Source organism: Daphnia pulex, chromosome 3 (assembly GCF_021134715.1).
Source record: "Daphnia pulex isolate KAP4 chromosome 3, ASM2113471v1".
NCBI lineage: Eukaryota > Metazoa > Arthropoda > Branchiopoda > Diplostraca > Daphniidae > Daphnia > Daphnia pulex.
In genome coordinates, this window is record NC_060019.1 from 4486112 (window position 1) to 4505924 (window position 19813).

General features: G+C 37.8%; 1 protein-coding gene and 1 long non-coding RNA gene across 2 annotated transcripts; both read left to right on the forward strand.

Moving 5' to 3' along the window:
- Positions 1-861: 861 nt before the first annotated feature.
- Positions 862-1728, forward strand: LOC124190288. Its single transcript, XM_046582914.1, has one exon. It carries the CDS (start codon positions 862-864, stop codon positions 1726-1728), a length of 867 nt encoding a protein of 288 aa, XP_046438870.1.
- A 3581-nt stretch (positions 1729-5309) lies between these two features.
- On the forward strand, positions 5310-5791 carry LOC124190128. Its single transcript, XR_006872848.1, has 2 exons — positions 5310-5400; positions 5503-5791. It is a non-coding gene; the product is annotated as an uncharacterized LOC124190128 (long non-coding RNA).
- Positions 5792-19813: the final 14022 nt, after the last annotated feature.

The window sequence follows — 19813 nt, forward strand, 5'->3', positions numbered from 1 at the left end:
TACATAACCTTTGTCGGTCTCGTCTGAACTTGGTTTTTGCCTCTTTTCGACAAGGTCGGGCAAGATTATATAACTTTTTAACTTGTCTGAACCTGTTTTTCCCTATGCCTTGCGTGTTAAAAAACGCAGCCGGCATGAGTATAAAAACCCGATGTAAAAGCTATTCTGCCCGCACTTCTCTCTCTCATTTTACCCGTAACTTACCGAGGCGTTCGCTCCTCTTTTCGTACTGTTTTGTATGAAATTCAATTCCATTTAAGTGATGTCAAATCTTCTTTAAACTAGTATCGACCCTTTACTAGTTCATCACCTAGCCTGACGCTCGACCGCCGCCTACCATTTGTACTCAAGTAAATTGTCGCTATCGTTTATTCTTGTCTAATTTATATTAGGCCTATTTGTTCTGTCTTACTAGTAAAAATACACGGGTTAAACCAAAATCGTTCATGTTTGTCTTCATCATTTGTGCCATAACATTGTGAGTAAATTCGCCTCTTTAGTTATTAAGTATCTTCGTATTGGTGACACAATGATTGTGTTGGGTCAACCTTTACACGAGCTATCGACGGTGGATGTGGAAACGTCTTTTGTTGCTTGACCTCAGTGCCGCTTTCGACACAATTGATCATGCGACATAAGTCGATCGTCTCTCTGTATCTTTCGGTATTCGTGGGATGGCTCTCAATTGGTTTCGTTCCTACCTCAGCGGAAGAAAACAGTGTGTAGCGATCAACGGTGATTGCTCGCCTGATGTAGTGCTTACGACGGGGGTGCCGCATGCAAGGTTCAGTGTTAGGCCCAGTCCTATTTACCACCTATGTGAATCCGGTACGAACGTTGGCTACTCCCTTTGGTGTAAAGATGCATCAGTTCTCCGACGATACTCAAGAGTACCTAAGCTTTCCAATTCTGCCTGACTTTCTTGGCCAAGTGAATGCTCTTACTGTCCTGGCCAACTGTGCTTCGTCCACGACTGACTGGTTCAAAAGGAATAAAGTAAAGCCTAACTCAAGTAAGAACCTTCTTCTCTACACATCTTCTCCTCACGCTGCGACCAAGATAGCGCCTATTCCTCTCGTCCTCGGTGACACCGTCATCCCGCTGTCCGACTCAGTTAAAAACCTGGGTGTTATTCTTGATAGCTCCCTCTCCATGGTGGCCCAAATTGGTCGGGTGTGCAAGATCGGCTTCTTCCAACTACGGACGATTGGCAAAATTTTGAAGTTCCTGACCACCTCAGCTGCGAAATGCCTTGTTAATGCATTGGTTTTATCGCATGTCGACTATGCCAACTCCCTGCTCGTCAATCTACCAGAGAAGCTGATCGCCCGTCTTCAACGACTACAGAATGCTGCTGCTAAACTGGTTGTCGGCGCCCGCAAATTCGACCATGCTAAGCTGATAATCAGTCGCCTACGCTGGTTGCCTATTACATTAAGAGTCAATTTCAAGCTGTGTGTCCTTACTTTCCGTTGCCTGAATGGTCTGGCCCCTGCCTATCTCTCTCGACGCATCGAACGTTCCATACCGACCAGAAACCTCCGTTCATCTACATCGGGTAGGCTAGTTCAACCCCCTGCTAGAACAACGTATGGTTCTCGTACATTCTCTCATGCTGCACCAGTTCTCTGGAACGGATTGCCCCAGGACATCAAGATTTCCACCGATCTCAGAACTTTTAAATTTAGACTCAGAAAACATTTACTCGATGTCGCGCTCAATGCATAATTTTTAATTTGACTATCTGTGATTCTGTTCCCAAAACCCATGCGTCATTTGATCTATAATATGGAAAGTGCGCTATACAAATACAAATATAATAATAATATTCCAATATAGAAAGGGACGCAGTTTCAGACGAAAGGCAGCGTTGTTGAAATACGTAAAAGATCACCCGGATTTTCAGTACATGATTCCAATGTTAAATTTCAATGTGCGGAACCAACAATCATTGGATCTTCGTAGGATAATTGTTGTGTAATTGTTCGGTATGCCTAATATCTACTATAATGTAACCACACCGGCTGACATGGAAAATAATTCTGTCGGCAGCGAAAGTGGCAGCGACTACACTGATGAGGAGTATACAGTACCTACCAGAAGTTTGGAAACGCCCGAGAGAAGCTTATGTTAAAAGCCGATATTCGCGGTTCCCAAAAATTAAGTTTTTGACGGAGGGCATTGAAATGTTTTTTAAGTAGCCATAATAGATAGATAGAATAGGCTACTTCCTGATTTTTTTTCATATTTTTATATCTAAGGGAAAGGCAGCTAAAAATGGATGTACAAGTTTGGAAACACGCTGTAGGGGTTTATTAAAAAGTGGCTACTTTGCCGCCATAATAGTTGGCTACTTGCTGAATTTTTTCTTATTTTTATATCTAAGAGAAGGGCAGCTAAAAAATGGATGTAAAAGTTTGGAAACACGCTATAGGGGTTTTTTTAAAAAGTGGCTACTTTGCTGCTCTCTAAATAGGGAACAAATAACCCACCTGAGACGAAAAAAAAGGGAAAGTAAAGAACTTCGGCCTTGGCCGAATAAAAAACTCAGAAAAGCAGCCACAATTCTTTGTTTTTTATTCGGCCAGGCCGAATCGTATTTTTTTGGCCGAATCGTACGGTTACCGTTCTTTAACAAGTGCCATTTTACAATTTTTCGATTAACATTAAATATGATGAATTTCAATTTGAAAATGAGATTTGTTATTTTAGACCGTTTTCCCCCTTCTATCCCTCCCCGTGGTGTTGTCGTAATTTCTCTTTTGTTTAATTTTCTTAGGAAGGGTAAATATCGCCTACTAGAGCAAAGGCGAAAATTTCCCACCCCCTCTCGATAGGCGTAGGCTGACGTTATGAGGGAGACCATCCGAACATACCCTAAAGGCAACGAAGGGGAAATGTTGTTTTCACGAGCACTAGGTGGCCTTTAGCATGGTCTATTAACGCATTTTTTTATTTTTTGTGTTTTGGTTGTATCGCGATCTCGATTTTTGAATACGGAAGCTTTTACAAACTTTAAAGTTAAATTACAAGTAATTTTTACTTAGAATTTAACCTAGAAGAAAAATTAATTAGAAGTAATTTTTTTCAAAAAACAAATTAAATCAAACGAAAGCTCGTAAAAAACTGAGTAAGATAGCATCAAATTAAATTTATTAAAAAATTAAATGATAGGGACAAAACATAAAAAATAAAAAAAAGCAAGTAGAAAATCCTCTACGGCAAAATTAAAAAAAATTGATTTTTATTTTACCGTCAAAATACTCGTAAAAAACACAAAAGTTTTGGAAATCAGTGTTTCATAACGATATGAATCAACTGTCCAAATTAAAAAAAATCGGTTACTTACCCGCGCCCAAGATCTGACGGCTCGGCATGGATTGACCCAGCTAGCTCATTTATTTACTTTTGCTGATCCAGTATAAAATTTTTTTTACGGATTACGATTTCAGAGTTGTGAATGAATTTAAAAAGAACTCCAATAAGGGGTTATACTGGACATGGATTTGTAAGTTTAATCGGACGAAATCGATTTTTTATGGGCGGAGCCTAAGTTATTTGCTTTTGTTTATTTTTTTTATGCTCTTGTTTATTTGCACCACGAAAAGACGAGTCGAAGCCCAACTGTTTGGTCCAGACAAGTATGAACGTGTCAGACCCCTCGGGCTATTGAGCACATCATGTTTTCCCCTTACCCACTTTTGTCTGAAGTGTTCGTCAGTATTGTAGCGAGGCGGGAGCCCTGCCTCTCAAGGTGAAAGCCGTCAGCCTTTTATGACAAGGCAGGCGCTTTCAGCCTTGATACTTAGGTTGCTTCGGATGGTGCAATGCCAATTGCGCCATCCGACAAACATCTTTCTCTTCTTGCACCACCACATCCTGGTGATGGTGCAACTGTATACGTGTCTTTATCTATGTTGCAATAACTAACCCTAAGTATAAAAGCCCACGCTCTGCCTCATCCCGGCAGAGTGATCCCGGCAGTGTACTCCCTAACAAGTGGTAAATACAAGTTTCCTTATAATCTACTTTGTGTTTATGTGTTAGTTCAGTATAAGTGTAACTTCAGTGTGAGTGTATATTGTGATCCAATCATCACAGTATCTTAATATTCGTGGAGCCAGTAGGTTGCAGAATACAGCTGTCTCAAAGATTTTCAAGTCTTCAAGTTAATGTTAGGAAATATCCGACATTATTTAGAATTTAAGTCTTTTTGAAGTTAATGTTAGGAAATATCCGACACTGACCATAAATAACTAGAAACTTTTTGTGGAATTAACCGTGTCCAGTATGGGACCTCTGTCCTGTTTTACCCCCACATTTTTCCTCATCAACCATTTTTCCCCTATTTTTCAAAATTCATTGTAATCGTGAACTATAAAACGTATGGCGATGAGAAAATTCCCTAATGTAATATAAACAACGCTCTTTATACAAATCTAATTTATTCAGCATTGTTACAAACTGAATTACAGACAAAACAAAGTTTTGGTCCAGTATGACCCCGCTCTCCCCTACTTATTTTAAATTTGTAATGAGCTAAGATTATTTTGCTAGTACTACAGCTTCACAAAAGCTACTTTATGTATGCTTACATATTCGCATTGAAGATTTTCTATCGCAATTATCGATAACAATATATAGCAGACAATTATCTCATCTATCGATAAATAAATAGCGTTCGACGAAAATTTTTTGTCTTTTTGTTTCGTCTGTTTTTTTTTTTATCTTTTGAAGTTTTGAGCATTACTTATTCCCTTTACACATTACATTATAAATGGCGTCTTTTATAAACAAGGGCCGTCACAAGAAAATATTGAAAGGAAGAGCTACCACTGCCATTGATGCAAATTACATATTGAATATTTTAAGAAAGTAAAAGAAAGTGGTGACGGTGTAGTGGAAGTGGAGGAATTACCACTGATATCTACAAGTCCAGAATATTTGGGAAATGTACACCCTGATCATGAGGTATTCAATCAAATCCAATACAGTTCAATTTGACATAGTAAATTAACTTAAAAGTTTGGTTTCTTTCATCTGAGGACTCAAACTGCAACATCACAGATAGTGGAGATTGTATTCAAGCTAAAATATCGGAAGTTACTGTACAGTATCGTCCAAAAAAATCCGAACGCACCTCTTTTTCAAAAGCCCAGTTTAATGTAGATTCTTTGTTTTTAACTTTCAAGACTTCATATTATGTGTAGAATTAATTGTTTTACAAAGTTCATTTATTAGAATTAAGAAAAAAATGCAGAAATATTTTTTTTAAATAAAGAAAGAGACCATGGTGTTCGGATTTTTTTGGACGATACTGTACATAAAGACCAGCATGGGTAAACAAATAACACTGTGAAAAATACTGACAAATAACACAACAGCAATGTTACTGATGATGTAAGTTTTTATAACATTTATTAAAAATCACGGCATTTGTATATCAGCAGTTAAAACTGTGTTTGTTTATTAATAAAATATTATTAATAATATTATTTAAAGTGAATTTCACTTCAGACGACGGTTACCCGAAAGTTGTCCAAAACTGTGGTCACAAACACCGTTTATCAGTCGAACAATAGCTCCTATAGTTCTTGGAGCATTACGCTCTACCAGAAATCATGACGTAGGTCGATCCCAACGTAAGAAGTGATTTGAACTCTGGGTCTGGGAGCTGCAGTAAAACTTACTACTGAACACAAAGAAATACCTGTCAATGTTTTTATTGTCATATATGTACAAATGAACATGTAGACTGCAAATATGAGAGAGTCAAGAAGGGAATCAAAAATCTGATGTTTTGAACACAATTTTTTTGTCTTGTGGTTTTACTGTTTAGCTGGTTTGGTAGGCAGTTAATGGAACAAGAATGACCTGGGTGCCGTCTTTCCTCGTCTTTCCACCACGCGTAATGGTGTTCACTGCTTTTTGGACTGGGATGGGAAGGGTGACCTCGATGGAGCCTTTGGAAACTTGATCCTTATGCTGTCGATTAAACTTCAGATCATCTTTTTAAGGCATTAATTTTGGGATCGCAAGTTGCTATCTCTCCTTTTTTTAATTCCATCTCCGAATAACGCCTCTATTTCATATTCTATTGAGAAACCAACTAAGCGAAAACGAATTTAGTCGGCGCCGGCTGGAAGGACGCAGAAGATAATGACTTTTCTTGCTCTGTTACATGGTCTTTGTAGACAGAGACGACGATGGGTTGATTATGATGATTAAATCTTGAGTCCAGATTCGCAAAGGCAGTAGCGCCTTCTTCCTCTTTTAGCAACTTTTAGCAACTTTTGTTACACCTCTATTGCTGCTGCAGCCTCATTTGAGGCGGTCGCTTCAGCGTGTCGCTTCCTCACTGAATAAATTAACATACATGTAATTCAAATACTACAAAAATTTAAGAGCAAATGCTTACATAACAGACCAATAGAGCTTCTCAAATCGTTGAACACATTACAAAACACACTCAATGAGAATTCTTTTAATATTTCATGTTCGTTTTAGATTGTTTTAGGTTGTGTAGTACCTTCAATGGTACCGTCTTGAAACAATTTTTCGAGAACAACATGAACCGGATTTCCCGAATCACGATTCCAACAATTAGGAACCGTAGCCATAAAAAAGCAAAAGAATTGAAAACATGTTTGCTGGCATGGTTGAAAACTAGAAGAGTTTTTAATCGTCTGCTCAGTTGTTGCCATTTTATCGATTTGATAACATTAATATATTTAAAAATTCAATATGTCTAAAACTAAAGAGTACAAGATTCCTTCGGTAATGTCCTTCGGGAATTTTTTTAAACGTTAAAGAGACAGAAAATCAAGGTTAAATAGTAGAAAGTAAATAGTATACATACTATTATGTTTGGAAATTCTGTTTCCCTTTATTCTCTTAAATGATTTGATTCTTGTTAACTAATTGACTAATAATCTGTCAATATTATGAGTGGTGCGACTTAGCTGTGGCGGAGGCTTCGCCCCGCCACCCCACGTCGCACTTCATGTTTAGATTAAGTTAAAGTAACACTTATTACTATAGTAACAATACAATTATATCATGCGGTCACATGTTGCATTACATGAGTCTTGGCTAATAGATAGCGAGCTACCATCATACCCATTTTTTCCCTTCCATTTTTATAACAATGATGGTCTAATGGTCATCAACCTAGGCAGACATTCGCATGGTTCGCGGTTCGAATCTCGATCAAGTCGGAAACGAAAACAAAGTTTGTACTTTTTGAAAAATTCCTCTTAATAAGCTTTCGGAGGTAAATGGAAGTGGAAGATCGGTGGTAACTCTTCACGACCGCAAGAAGATCTTGATGACCGAGGAGAGGACAGAGGAAGAAGGGAGAGATGACCCAGAGCTTCAAAATGAATATAATCTAACATTTTTAAAATGTTCCTCAACTTCTTGGTTGATGACAAACTGTTAAAAAAGGAGGCATAGAAATTTTACTTGGACAACCAAATTTATTAAAATCAAGATAAAAAATAGTAAACAAATAATAAAACAAAAAGGGTTAAAAAAATAAGAGTGGGAAAATACAAAGTAAAAAGAAGAATAAAGACGAAATCGAAATCGAACATAAAAACCAAATCAAATAATTAATATTCTCCACTCCCATAGCAGAAAACTTGTCTTGCTAGGGAAGATTCAAACTTTTTTTCTTTTTGTTTACACTTCTGAGCATGCACTGACAGTTGGAAGGTTACGCAAAAAAAGCGAATTCACTAACTAGGATTCGGCAACCAGCTAGGTAACAAATACGCAAATTAAATTTCTAAAACAGTAATGAAAACAAATGAAAACCCCGTTAGGGCATGTATCAAATTTTGACAGAATTATGTACAAAATTTGGTGACGATTGGTCATTCAGGGAAGAAACGTATAAAGGATAACTAAATGGACATTAAACCCTCTGAATTCCACTACTAGCTACTACTACCCTACCCCCTATACCCCACATCCTATATTGTTGAGGACCTTCGTATATAAATATACCTCAGGGATAAAAAAAATTAAGCGTAAGTATTTAAAAAAAAACTTCAATGTAGAAATATCGAGAAAAAAAGTTGTGTTGTTGTTTTTTAAATGAACTTGTTGTGGGTTTTGCAAAACATGCAAACTTTTTCTCGAAACTGAAATCGCAATACACAAAAACTCGATCAGTAATAGATAAATTGTCAAAATTACAGCAAAAAATTTTTCTCCAGGTTACGCCTGTAAACATAATCTTGTGTCTTATCATTTATCCAAACCATAATTTGTACTCTTGCAACAACAGCAAAAGTAGACAACGAGAGGGTTTGTGAAACTACGCAAGTTTGTGAAATCGTTTGCATATGTTGTCAACCAGACGGCCACCACATTTGACCCCCATCATCTCTTATGGGGACTTTTGTTGTTAAAGCAATACAATATCGAGAGCGGAAATGCCGTGCTTGTTGGAGTGACAGAAAAAAACTTTTCGTAATTGGTCGCTAATGTATTTTCATTTTATAGCCAATTTCTCCGTGGTAACGATGTTTTTAATGTTTACATATACCGAGATCAAATTAAATTTTTACTTGAATTTATTAGCTTGATTTTAAAAGGCGTCTTAAAAACGCGCCTGCAGGCACCACTAGGTTCGTCTATCTTGACGGCACCGACTTTCCAACATTGGAGCCCACTAAAATCGCCCCAAAATGGTTTTCGCAGAAATTCAGAGGACCTAACCTTCGCTATGAAATTGGACTTTGCATCAGAACGGTGAATATTGGTTGGACCCACCGTGGATATCCTTGCGGCGAATGGCCGGCCTGTAGATTAAATCTTGATGTCCATCATGTCATCAATCATCTTTATGGCGAAAAGGCCTTGGCTGACAAGGGCTACCAAGATAATTATTATTTTGTAAATCCCAATGGAGATCAGATGAAAAAAAAATCTCACAAGACACGAAACAGTAAACAAAAAAGTTAAACAATTTTACTCCATGAAAAATGTATTTCGTCATGTGTTAATTTTGCATCCTCCTTTTTTTCCGTGTAGTTGTCAACTTGACTCAAAAAATCATCGATAATGGCGGACCTTTGCATGAAGTTGAGCCAGTTGTAGAAAAAATGAGGTTTTTGTCGTCAATCTATGTTTAAAAATTCCTATTTGACTACGATTATCTTATCTTATTTCAGGTTTTTTTAATGCGTCCTAAAGCACGGTTTACCGCAGCTCCCTGGCAAACTATATGGACATTGGACAACTATAGTAGAAGAAGGTGTGATCAACAGCCTCGCCATAACTCTGCAAATCAATGCTTATGGCGCAAGCTAGCTGTTTTAAGAAAAGGAAGTTTAGCTTTTGGCCTTTGGTTGCTCTCGTAAATGACGTACCCTATAAACTGCGAAGTTTTACATCATCATTCTTGATCTGTGGTTTGGGAACAAAAATCCCTGTTAGTTTAAAGGGCTTTGGTGAGCCAGCGTCTCCCATGCACATTATTTAAGACTTTAATATCACTTAACATCGCGGCTGCCCTGATTACACGACGTGGTCCAAGAGGAGGAAAATATGCGAGGATCAAGAAAGCAACTGTGAAATTCTTATACTGTGGCCTCGCCTCCTTCTCTTTCGTGACTCAATCTAAGTTAGTCACGACTTTAGCCCGGCGTCTTTTGAATATCTCTCTGCTGCCCTCTCGGTGAATGGTACTACGTTTTGGTTAGTAGTTACATACGGACCTCCGGTACTTAGTTTCAGGCAATTTATGACTGTGTTTCCACACCTACTTGGGTTACTTCTACCCACTCCTTCAAAGTTGTTGATTATTGGTGAATTCATTATTCATGTTGACTCCAAGCTTGACTCGGCGGTTCAAAGGTTTGTTTCCTTGCTTGAATCGTGTGACCTTCTTCAACATGTTAGTGGTCCTACTCACAATAGTGGCCATACTCTTGATTTAGTTCTCTCACGCTCGGCGGATAAATAAGTTTTGAACTGTCATGTTTCTGATTCCCTGAGTGATCACTATGCTGTGCACTGGCTTGCCAATGCCAAACGACCGGTTCGTCCCAATAAATCTCTCAAACTCAGAAATCTCAAAGCTATTGACGTGGAGCAGTTTGCATCTGATCTCCTCTGCCTTCCTCTTCTCTCTGAGGAATCTGATGACATCGTTCGTCTTCTAGAGTGGTACAACACTGGCTTTACGGAGATACTGGATAAACATGCACCGCTTCAAAAAAGGGTATTTACCATCCGCCCTGATAATCCCTGGAAAAATCAAGACATTGCCTTGACTCAGAAAAAAAGTAAGAAGGTTAGAGAGACGCTGGAGGACGACTGGCTTGACAATAAACAAGGAGATTTTGCATCATGCCCTGGGTGAACTGAGAGACTTGATTTCTTATTCCTTTGATCACGTAATTGGAAAAGGCGCGATATTAAATGAAATACATTATTATTATTATTATGTCGATTAGATATACATAGAGCGATGTAGAATCTACATTTTCTTACGTGTTATTTATATACGAAAAAACTTGTTAAAAATTCTAGGACAGTTTTAGACCCTGAAAACAATGGAGACTAGTTTGGAGAAAATTTAGAGGTAAGTGTTTAATTTTGTCTGAAACAAGTTAGGGAATTTCTTTCATGAAAAACGCACCCTATTATAATGCCGCTTTAATGTAAGAAACGACGCTGCACCGGCTGTGTACCTTACATGTAACAAATAAAACTAGCGGCTAGGTACTATTTACCCTAAAATATGACATCTACTTTACGTAACACTGTCAACTAGACCAAGGAAGAAATCGTACTCAGGTTTAAGAGAAAGCATAACCTACTTACCTTTCCCTGAAAAAAAAACACTATTATAAGCTAGACCGGAACAACCAAGGGTGCAATCGGAATAATAAACGTCAACCTGGCAAGACTAAAATTTATTGCGGATGAACTAACAGATCAAGAAAGATAGTTATCTTTGATGTTGATGAAATGGCCTTTAGATCCCTTTTGTTCCGGATACAATCGAGGCAGCAGTTTGTGGGTGAAGTCGACTTTGGCGACGTCGTTATGAATGAAAGTTACAAACACCTCAATCAACAAAGAATGCGAAGAAGAAATAGACGATAACGTCAAGGAACCGGAAGAAACAATTGGTCACGGAAGAGATGAAGATGGAGGAAAAATTTAGGAAAATGCAGCATTCACCCATGCCAACGTTGCAGCGAATCCTGGTGGACCCCCTGTTCTAGCAAACAGTCTTGTGGAAGTGAGTTTTTGAGTAAGTAGAACCACTCGTAAATTTCGTGGAGCGATAAGCCCAAAAAACCATTTTCGGATGAAAACGACGAACGAATATATGAACTCGACGAGGAAATACCGGAAATCCTGCCAAAGTGGAATAAACAAAAGAAAAATGCAATAGAATGTTTTACTAAAGAAACACTAGAAGCAAAGACTTATCCCGCTCTACAGCGAACGGTATAAAGTATCTTCTACATGGTGGACTTCAGTTCGTCCTCACAAGAAGTTTCTCCACGGATAACTTCGAAGGTTTCCATGTTGCCGTACGGAATTACTGTGGTAGCAATGATCATCCCGCCATCCGGTTACGTCACTGCATGAGTGCGATTGCAAGAATTAATAGAGCTTGATTGACCATTAGTTGTAATTCTCCTTTGGTAACCGAGGCTGTTCTGAAGAAAGGAGATGCCCTAAAAATGAACGAAAGAAAACCTAAATGCACGAAATTAAGGGATAGAGAAATCTTGAATAAAAAAAATTCAGTTAATTTAAATTTATTGGGAAGCTTTACATTCTTCCACAGTTTTGTAAATATCTGAATTTCGTTAATTCTAACTGACTGTTTTGTAAAATTAGACCATATATTCCATTTTACTAAGGTTTTCCTATTTTGCGTTCCAAATAAACATTACTGGTTATGCAATATTTAAGTTTTTTAAAAATGGTCAACTTGACCATTTCTGCATATTCTGCAATATTATAAGAATCTTGGTAATTATTCTCGTTATCAATATTAATTTAACCTTGATCTTTGCAAAGTGACCTTTTTCTTCAGACACAGATGGTTTAAAATATACAGGTAAAGACTGGAATCTAGAAAGTGAACTTTATTCCTTTTCTTCAGATGAATGTTTCCTCAATCAACGACCACAAGAAAAATCGTTGAGGACTTGTTGGAATTCATTGTACCTCGTTTAGGCCAGTGCGAAGAAGTGCAAATCAATGGAAAACACAGTACCTTCTTGTGTACGACTTTATACAAAACAAATTTCTTGGTGTGTTACGTACACAATAAAAGAAATTTCGTGTTCTATTTGATAAAAACCTGTGTTTTACACACAATAAAAAGGGAAGTTCATGAAACTTCAAAAGTATAAGCAATTTGTTTTTGTTATTTAATGGAAAAACTTGCCGGTTTCACCAGCAATTACACTGCGGATTATACAGATGGCTGTTCATGAATCAGGTCAGAATTGAGCATATGGGACCGACTGCATATCCTTCGCTACAAAAATGCTGCCACTGTCAGTTCGATCAAGAAAAAAATACTCATCACCATCTTGACGAATAGGACCGTACAGGAACTTTTAAGCAAGTGGTGAAACCAAAAGATTTTCCATAACGTACCTAATAATACACTTAAACCACATATTTATAGGATATGTAATTCCGATGAATGGTGATAACTGGTATGAACACACTTGTTTTACGTTTCGTACATGGAAGGATAACTTTCACCCAGGTAGCATACGTTATAATTTTACTATATTTATGGTGACATCTAATTTAATTGAGTGAAATTGGGTCTCAGATTACTCCAGAAAAATTCGTCCAAGCTATTCCAACATTATTTCCAAAGAAAAAGTGGATTCCTGTAATATTGCGTTTCGGGCTTTCCAGGATATCATGTCTGCCATCGCCAGAGCCAATGTTGAATAAACTATTCAATTGTCCTTGTTGCAAGAGTTTAAGAGTGCGGAAAGGGGTGGAGGAATATGGAAGGGAGAGGTGATTCATACGTCCCTCTTTAAATACTGGAAAGGATCCCTTTTTGGAAAACAAGACAGATCATCCAAAGTGGCCCAAACCATTCCAGCTTTACCTAATACTATAACTACGTTACTTCGCAAAAGAAATCGAATGAATTCACTTACTTCAAAAGAATGTGTAAGTATTTAATTTCATTAATCCAATTTACCAGTTAAATCTAATAGTTTATCTTATGAAATGTTGAATATTTGGATCTACTTCGAAAGCGAAAACTTGACGCAAAGGATAAAAATACCAAGATCAATCCCTCCGATCAACAGAGAGATTTGCGATTTGGCAGAGACATCAGAGGTCCCAAAATGATGGTTATGGTGAAATATTACCCAATCCTACACAAGTTTATTTTCAAGAACCACCACAGGAAAATTCAGAAGTTACAGGTTTGTGAACAAAAAAGATTTATTTGCTTTAATAAAATACTGACTGGTCATGTTCCTTTAGGAGATAACAACGTCCAACAGATTTCTCCTCTGCCTGGCATAGATTGGGTTTGCTTTATCTGCAATACAGATTTAGCAGAACCAGGTTCCAAAAAAGGGGCAGACCACGAAAATTGGCAATAAAGACCACATCAATCTGTTGCATAATCTGCTCACATTGGTAACTATTGGTTTATCGTTTCCCCTTCACTTATAGAGGTATTAATAAGTATTTTAAGGTTTCATATAACATGTAGGGTATTGTTCCTAATTCGGGACACTTTTTGGCTTTTGACGTTTCTCATGCTATGGTATAGGCCGAACACCTTCCTAAGTAGGGACACCGATAAAAATATGGAACAAAGATCCCAAATGCGGGACAATCACCAGCGCCATCTACCTTTGGTTGTGCAGTTACAATTGTGTTTTTACGCTACTCCTAAAAGATCCACAGGCCCAAGATTTTTTTTCTTTAGTCTGAAAGCTATCATTGAGAAGGTCAACAAAATCGACTGCCACACCAACAGGTTAAAGTCATCAGAGGGAAAACGAAGAGATAATCTTGTTTTTCTTCGACGTAAATTGATGGGCACCTATGGTTGTATTGAAGAAAAATTGTCTATTTGTTTTAATAATACATTCCCTAGCAAGACAAGTTTTTTGCTATCGAAAAACGATTAATACAGGGTTGTAGATCTTTTTACGCTGATCATTTTTCATAGATGGTTTAGGGTGTGCAAATGAGCGGGAGTTCCCGTAAAACGCGTTCAAATTTTCGAGTTTTACGGGGCTGACGCGCAGCCCACGCCGGCCAGAAAGGGGGTCGAGCGGGGGGGTGGCGCGTACCCATGGGAGAGGAGTGAGTGAAGGGGGGTATACCTAGGCCATACTATACGAGCCTATGTTTCCCCATTTGCTTCATGTTACTGGTGGTCTAATGGTCAGCATCCCGGGCTGATATGTCGAAGGACCGAGGTTCGAATCTCGGCCAAGTCGAAAAGAGAAATTCAAAAAAATTGAAATTTTAAAATGGGAATAGCATCAGTCACTGCTATATCATGCGGTCACATGTTGCATTACATAAAGCTATGTTTGTGGGGAGCTACCATAAGGCTCATGCTTTCCCTCATCTCACACATGTCAACGGTAGCCGTAAGGTCAGCGATCCGTGCTGCCATGCCAAAAGTCCGATGTTCAAAACTCGGTCGAACTAATTCGATTTTTGATAAATTAAATTTAAAAAGCTTCCAGAGTTGATGGAAGTGGAAGATCAGTGGTAAACTGGTAACTCACGACCGCGACAAGAGCGGGAGGACGTGACCGTGACTACGAAGAGGAGAAGGGGAGAGGAGAGAGATGACCCAGAGCTGCAAAATGAGTATAATCTAACATTTTAAAAATGTTCCTCGACTTCTTCGGCGATGACTAACTGTTAAAAAAGGAGGCAAGGAAATGTTACTTGGTCAAAATATTTATCAAGAACAAAAAACACTAAAGAAAAAGAAGTAATAATAAAACAAAAAAATAAAAAAGGTAATAATAGAAATAAAGTAAAACAGAAAGTAAAAAGAACAATAAAAAACAGATCAAATCAAATCATCCTAACTAAAAGTCAATTAAAGCTGATAGTCTTATTATTACCTTTTTTATTTAAATTTAAATGGGAGGTAAATTATTTAAAAAATAAAATTTACCCCCTGGTAGCAACTGCATTGTTTTGGCTTGTTGGCATAGATTCGACCAAACAAATAATTATTTTTATTACTCATTCCCTTAGCATCATTGGCCACGATTTTAGTGCCCAATTCAATTTCAGAAACATTCAGATAATTTGTTGTGGAAAAGCATATTTTTTAAGTGTAGTGGGGTAAGACATTTTTGTTTTCAATGGTATCAAAAGAGTTTCCAGTGGTTGCATCAGAGATTTAATCCTCGCCATTTTTATGTCGAAAATTCGATTGGCCATTTCGATGTGACAACTGTCGATTCAATGGGCGTGATGACGCGAAAAGTTGGCTTGACAACAATTACATTTGTTAAGCCACAACCTATGTACACTTTATAGTTCGTTAACTATTATTTCTAAAACAATTATTATATTGATTGAAATAATGACTATCTATCCCCACCGCCCATCATCTTCGGAGAAACAGACAGAAAATTAGGTTCGTTCTGCTGCTGCCGCTGCTTGTCCGTCTGCTGATCACCGTACTACATCTGGTCGAATGATTGCAACTGACGGCCAAAAAGACACGCCATTTACAACATGATTTTTTTTTTGAAAACACTGCACAACATAAAATGATTCTATTTGATTGATTACTAGGTTGAGGTTGCCCTGCAGACACGAGGTTACTATTCTGGGAGAGACATGCAGTCATGGTTCAGCTGGTTGCGTACTGGTATTTTGTGGTTCATCAACCGGCTTCTGCCGCCGTTGTTGGAATTGGGGGGAGCCATCAGCCAAGAAATTAAAACCTGCAGTGGACCGAGGTGAAGGCATGGCTAGGCTTGCAGTGCCTTTCGTTGAGAACCGGACCAGGCCTTGGACTCGTTATCGATCCAGGCACACTTGCCGATAGCTGTGTTTAGTGGTTATGGAGTTCTTGCGATCTAACATTGCCTGGAACAAAGTCAAAAAATGGTACTCAGAAATGGGGCCTGATCCAGGTTCGGTTGCATATTCATGAGCGGCAAATACCATCCCAAATCGGCTCTGATTCATCATAGAACCACCAAGTGATCCATTTTACCACCCAAAACTAAAACCACAGAGTCCAGTGTTTCGAATCAAATCAAATCACTGGACTTACTGTACTGCTGTCTGGGATCGATTGTTGCTGTTTTTTTTATTGACGGTCACCGTCTGGAGCAGTTGGGTCGCTCTGCAGACGCGGAGGTAATAGATCAACACTTAGGCATGAAGAGCAGGACAAGGCTGACGACTTTGTCCGGTAGTTGGACAGTTCTCCGACTGAAGGCTTTTGTCAATCAGTTACTGAAAACTGAAGATTGATCTATGGGGCAAACGGATACCCTGGATGGGGTTGAGAAATGATGACGTGTACGTCTGCCGGAAGTTCAATAGGCATCGGAAGAACTCCGGGACCAGGTGGACCTAATAAGGTTCTGTTAGGATCTAATTAAAGACAATTTTCATTGAATTATTTTGTACTTGTTTCTATATCCCAGGAAAGAGATACTGGAAGGAGTCATAGCCGTAATTGATACTCGAAGTGGCCAATTAATTTGTTGTTGTTGCTAGCAGCACTTCCAAGCGTCATTAATAGGAATTCAAGAAGAAATACCTCAGACTTGAAATCTCTTGTAAATTCAAATTCTAAGAGGAACACGAAATATATTATAAAGTTTAAGACTCCTGTTGTTAACCATTTAGCTGACAATTACCTTATAATTTTAGGATTATTGAAGAATAAATAAAGCTTTAATTCCTTCTCTGAAAAATATACATCAGGGTAAACTCTGGTTATTGAAACAACCCGGATATTATCTTGATTGGAAAATAATCGAAATTCCACTGCCAGCTAACGGCGAACGATCTACATCAACCTCGGCATTTTCTTTATTAAGCAAAAGTTTAAAAAAATATAATCCATCTAATGTTGGATTGATATTCACTAGCCCAAATTCTTTATCATTCTGCAGTTTACGACTCGCGTTACGTCGTTGCTGCCCAACGGTAATGGTTCCGTACCATCATCCATCCCACTTTTACAAAATCCCCGTTCTTTGCTGTGATTACTGGTCTACATGCATAAGAAATAAGAGAAAGAAGAGCACAAATAGAATCAAAACAGCCTGGTTGTACAATGCCAGGATACAATTTATATGGAAAATATAATTCAATGGACTTTCCTACCAAGTTTGAATTTTACAGTATTAATAATAAAATTTCTTAATTTTATGCCTTGATAAGCATTCCTTTGACTAATATGCTTTTACTTGAACTCGTCAGCAACTATTAATGTTTCTTACTGATGAATCAATTCTCTAAATAAAGGCAGCCAATTTAATGTTGTTTGCATAAATCTCTGTAACAGGGGCTATACCGAGAGTAACTTAAGTTGTATTTTCCTATTATTATCACGTTTCCATTTTGAGACATTTTACAACGTTTTTGCAACGGCCCAATATAAAAAAATAATTTTTGGCCTGAATTACTTTCTAGTCCGGATTCCATTCCCAATTTATGCGACTTTCAGGCCCCCCAAAAATGGGTCTGAAAGACGTGGGCCAGAATGACTGGACCTGAACATCGTACACCCTTAAAAAAGGTGCATTTTGGTTTTTATAAATATCTGTGCACATTTTATCGATCTGAAATATGTAATCTATTTAATTTTTTACCCTGGCAGCAAATGTGCAATTAAATTGTTTCTATTTAAATCAGCATAATACGCAGTAGTTCCGTAAACTTTTCCATAAATAAAACCTTGAATTCAAAGAAACAGATATGCATTAAATTTGCCATTGGTAACCAATCGCCCCCAGCTTGTCGCATGTCTAACGTAAGTCTCATTTGGATTAATTTCCACTTCAAATAAGACTCACAGTAACCTAAGTTCACCTCCCAGCTCTTCAATTTTTGCTTCCTTGACGATATTTGAAATACCATCCATTTCCGATAAGCCGAGATAAGTAGGGACTTTTTTAGGGGAAGGAAGGATTATCATTCCTGATTAGCGAAGACATTTGTTTTTTTTCGAAGTTGGAATCAGTATCTCCTTCCTCCCGCCAACTGAGATTGCAGTTTAAATCAGTATCACAACACTCTAAGGAGCTAAAATTGCACTCGGTATCAGTATTATAACTACTTGACGAACTCGCCAATTTGCAGTTGGTCAACTAACAACAGTCAACTATTGGACGAACTCAAATGGCAGTCGGAGTTGGAGCAATCCAACGCAAGATCGAAATCTCAATTACATTCGGATAACTTCAACGCGCTGACTTCTCCGACGCGATCACAATAATTATCGATATCCCTTTCGTCATCGCCAAGGCTTTTACAAACCACATAATGGACATTATTTATTTCTTGCACGCTAACAACATCAACAAGGTTATTGTTTTCTAAATCCGATGAGGAACCTATTACACCATTTGATAATTTAAGTTCAGGAATAGAACTTCTATATAACACTCGTGTAGTTTATTATATTGAAATTGATTGTGCATTATAACATATGATAATCGAATTCTTTTCCTAATAGTTCTGATAACTCTTCTCAGAGTGGAGGACTAAAAGTTTCTTGTGGTGCATCGAAGACCTCAAAAAAATTATTGGTACCACATTGATAGTAGTTTGAGGTTTTCGTACACAGAATGGCTACGGAAACTTTCAGCACCAAAATGTTTTCCACCTACAACCGCATTATTTAATTGACAATGTTTTCTAAGCGGCCGTACCCCGGAATAACTTTCTATAAAAGACACTCACAAATTCATTCGTTCTTCGTACAAAGGCATTATGTAAAGAAATAGGCATGTTTGTCATCACCTTTTTGGAACTCTCGAGTCACAGCCGTTAACTATGCACTTTGAAGCCATAATTACTACTAAAGAAATGGTATCTCGTTTCTTTTTTTAACAGTAAAAGTATTTAAATGATTTTAAAGCAGTTTTAAAGTATTTTGTATTATTACGTGTCTTGCTTATTTCGGGGTAGAAAAAACAATTTGAAATCAGGGAAGAAAAGAAGCAAAAAAAGAAACAAGTAGTTTTTAGCTTTATTTAAGAAGAGCAACCATTCGAAAATTTTGATAATGAGTTGATCATACAAAAAAAGACAAGCTTATTTCAACTTGCCGCTTGCAGACACCAACTAGTAAGAGCTTAGGCCGTTTAGTGTATAGATGGTATACGACTCAAGTCGACTTTTTCCCGTTCTACTCAAAGTGAATTAGAAATATCTTTTAAACAATTGTTAGGCTCGTCCCGGGCCTTACTTTTTGTATCGTATTAAATGGTTGCAAGAGTTCGGATTGAGGACGACTAAAATGTATTTCAGTAACGACAGGATAGTAGAGAAGAAGTATAAAGACACAAGTTACTACTGAATACCTAAGGGGGATTGCCAGAGTGGTCCTCTTCAAACGAGCCAGCCCTGCTAGAGGAAAACACGGGGGCTTTAATACTGCCGAATGGTGGAAGTCGGCGCGTCGAAAGAATTAACGACATAGATTCCATATTGACAATATTTGAAGTTCATTGACTTTTCGGTTGCTTAACTCTCATGAACGATATCATAGATGGTAAGAAGGTTTCAAAAAAACAGAATTTCAAATATAAAGAGACAATTAAAA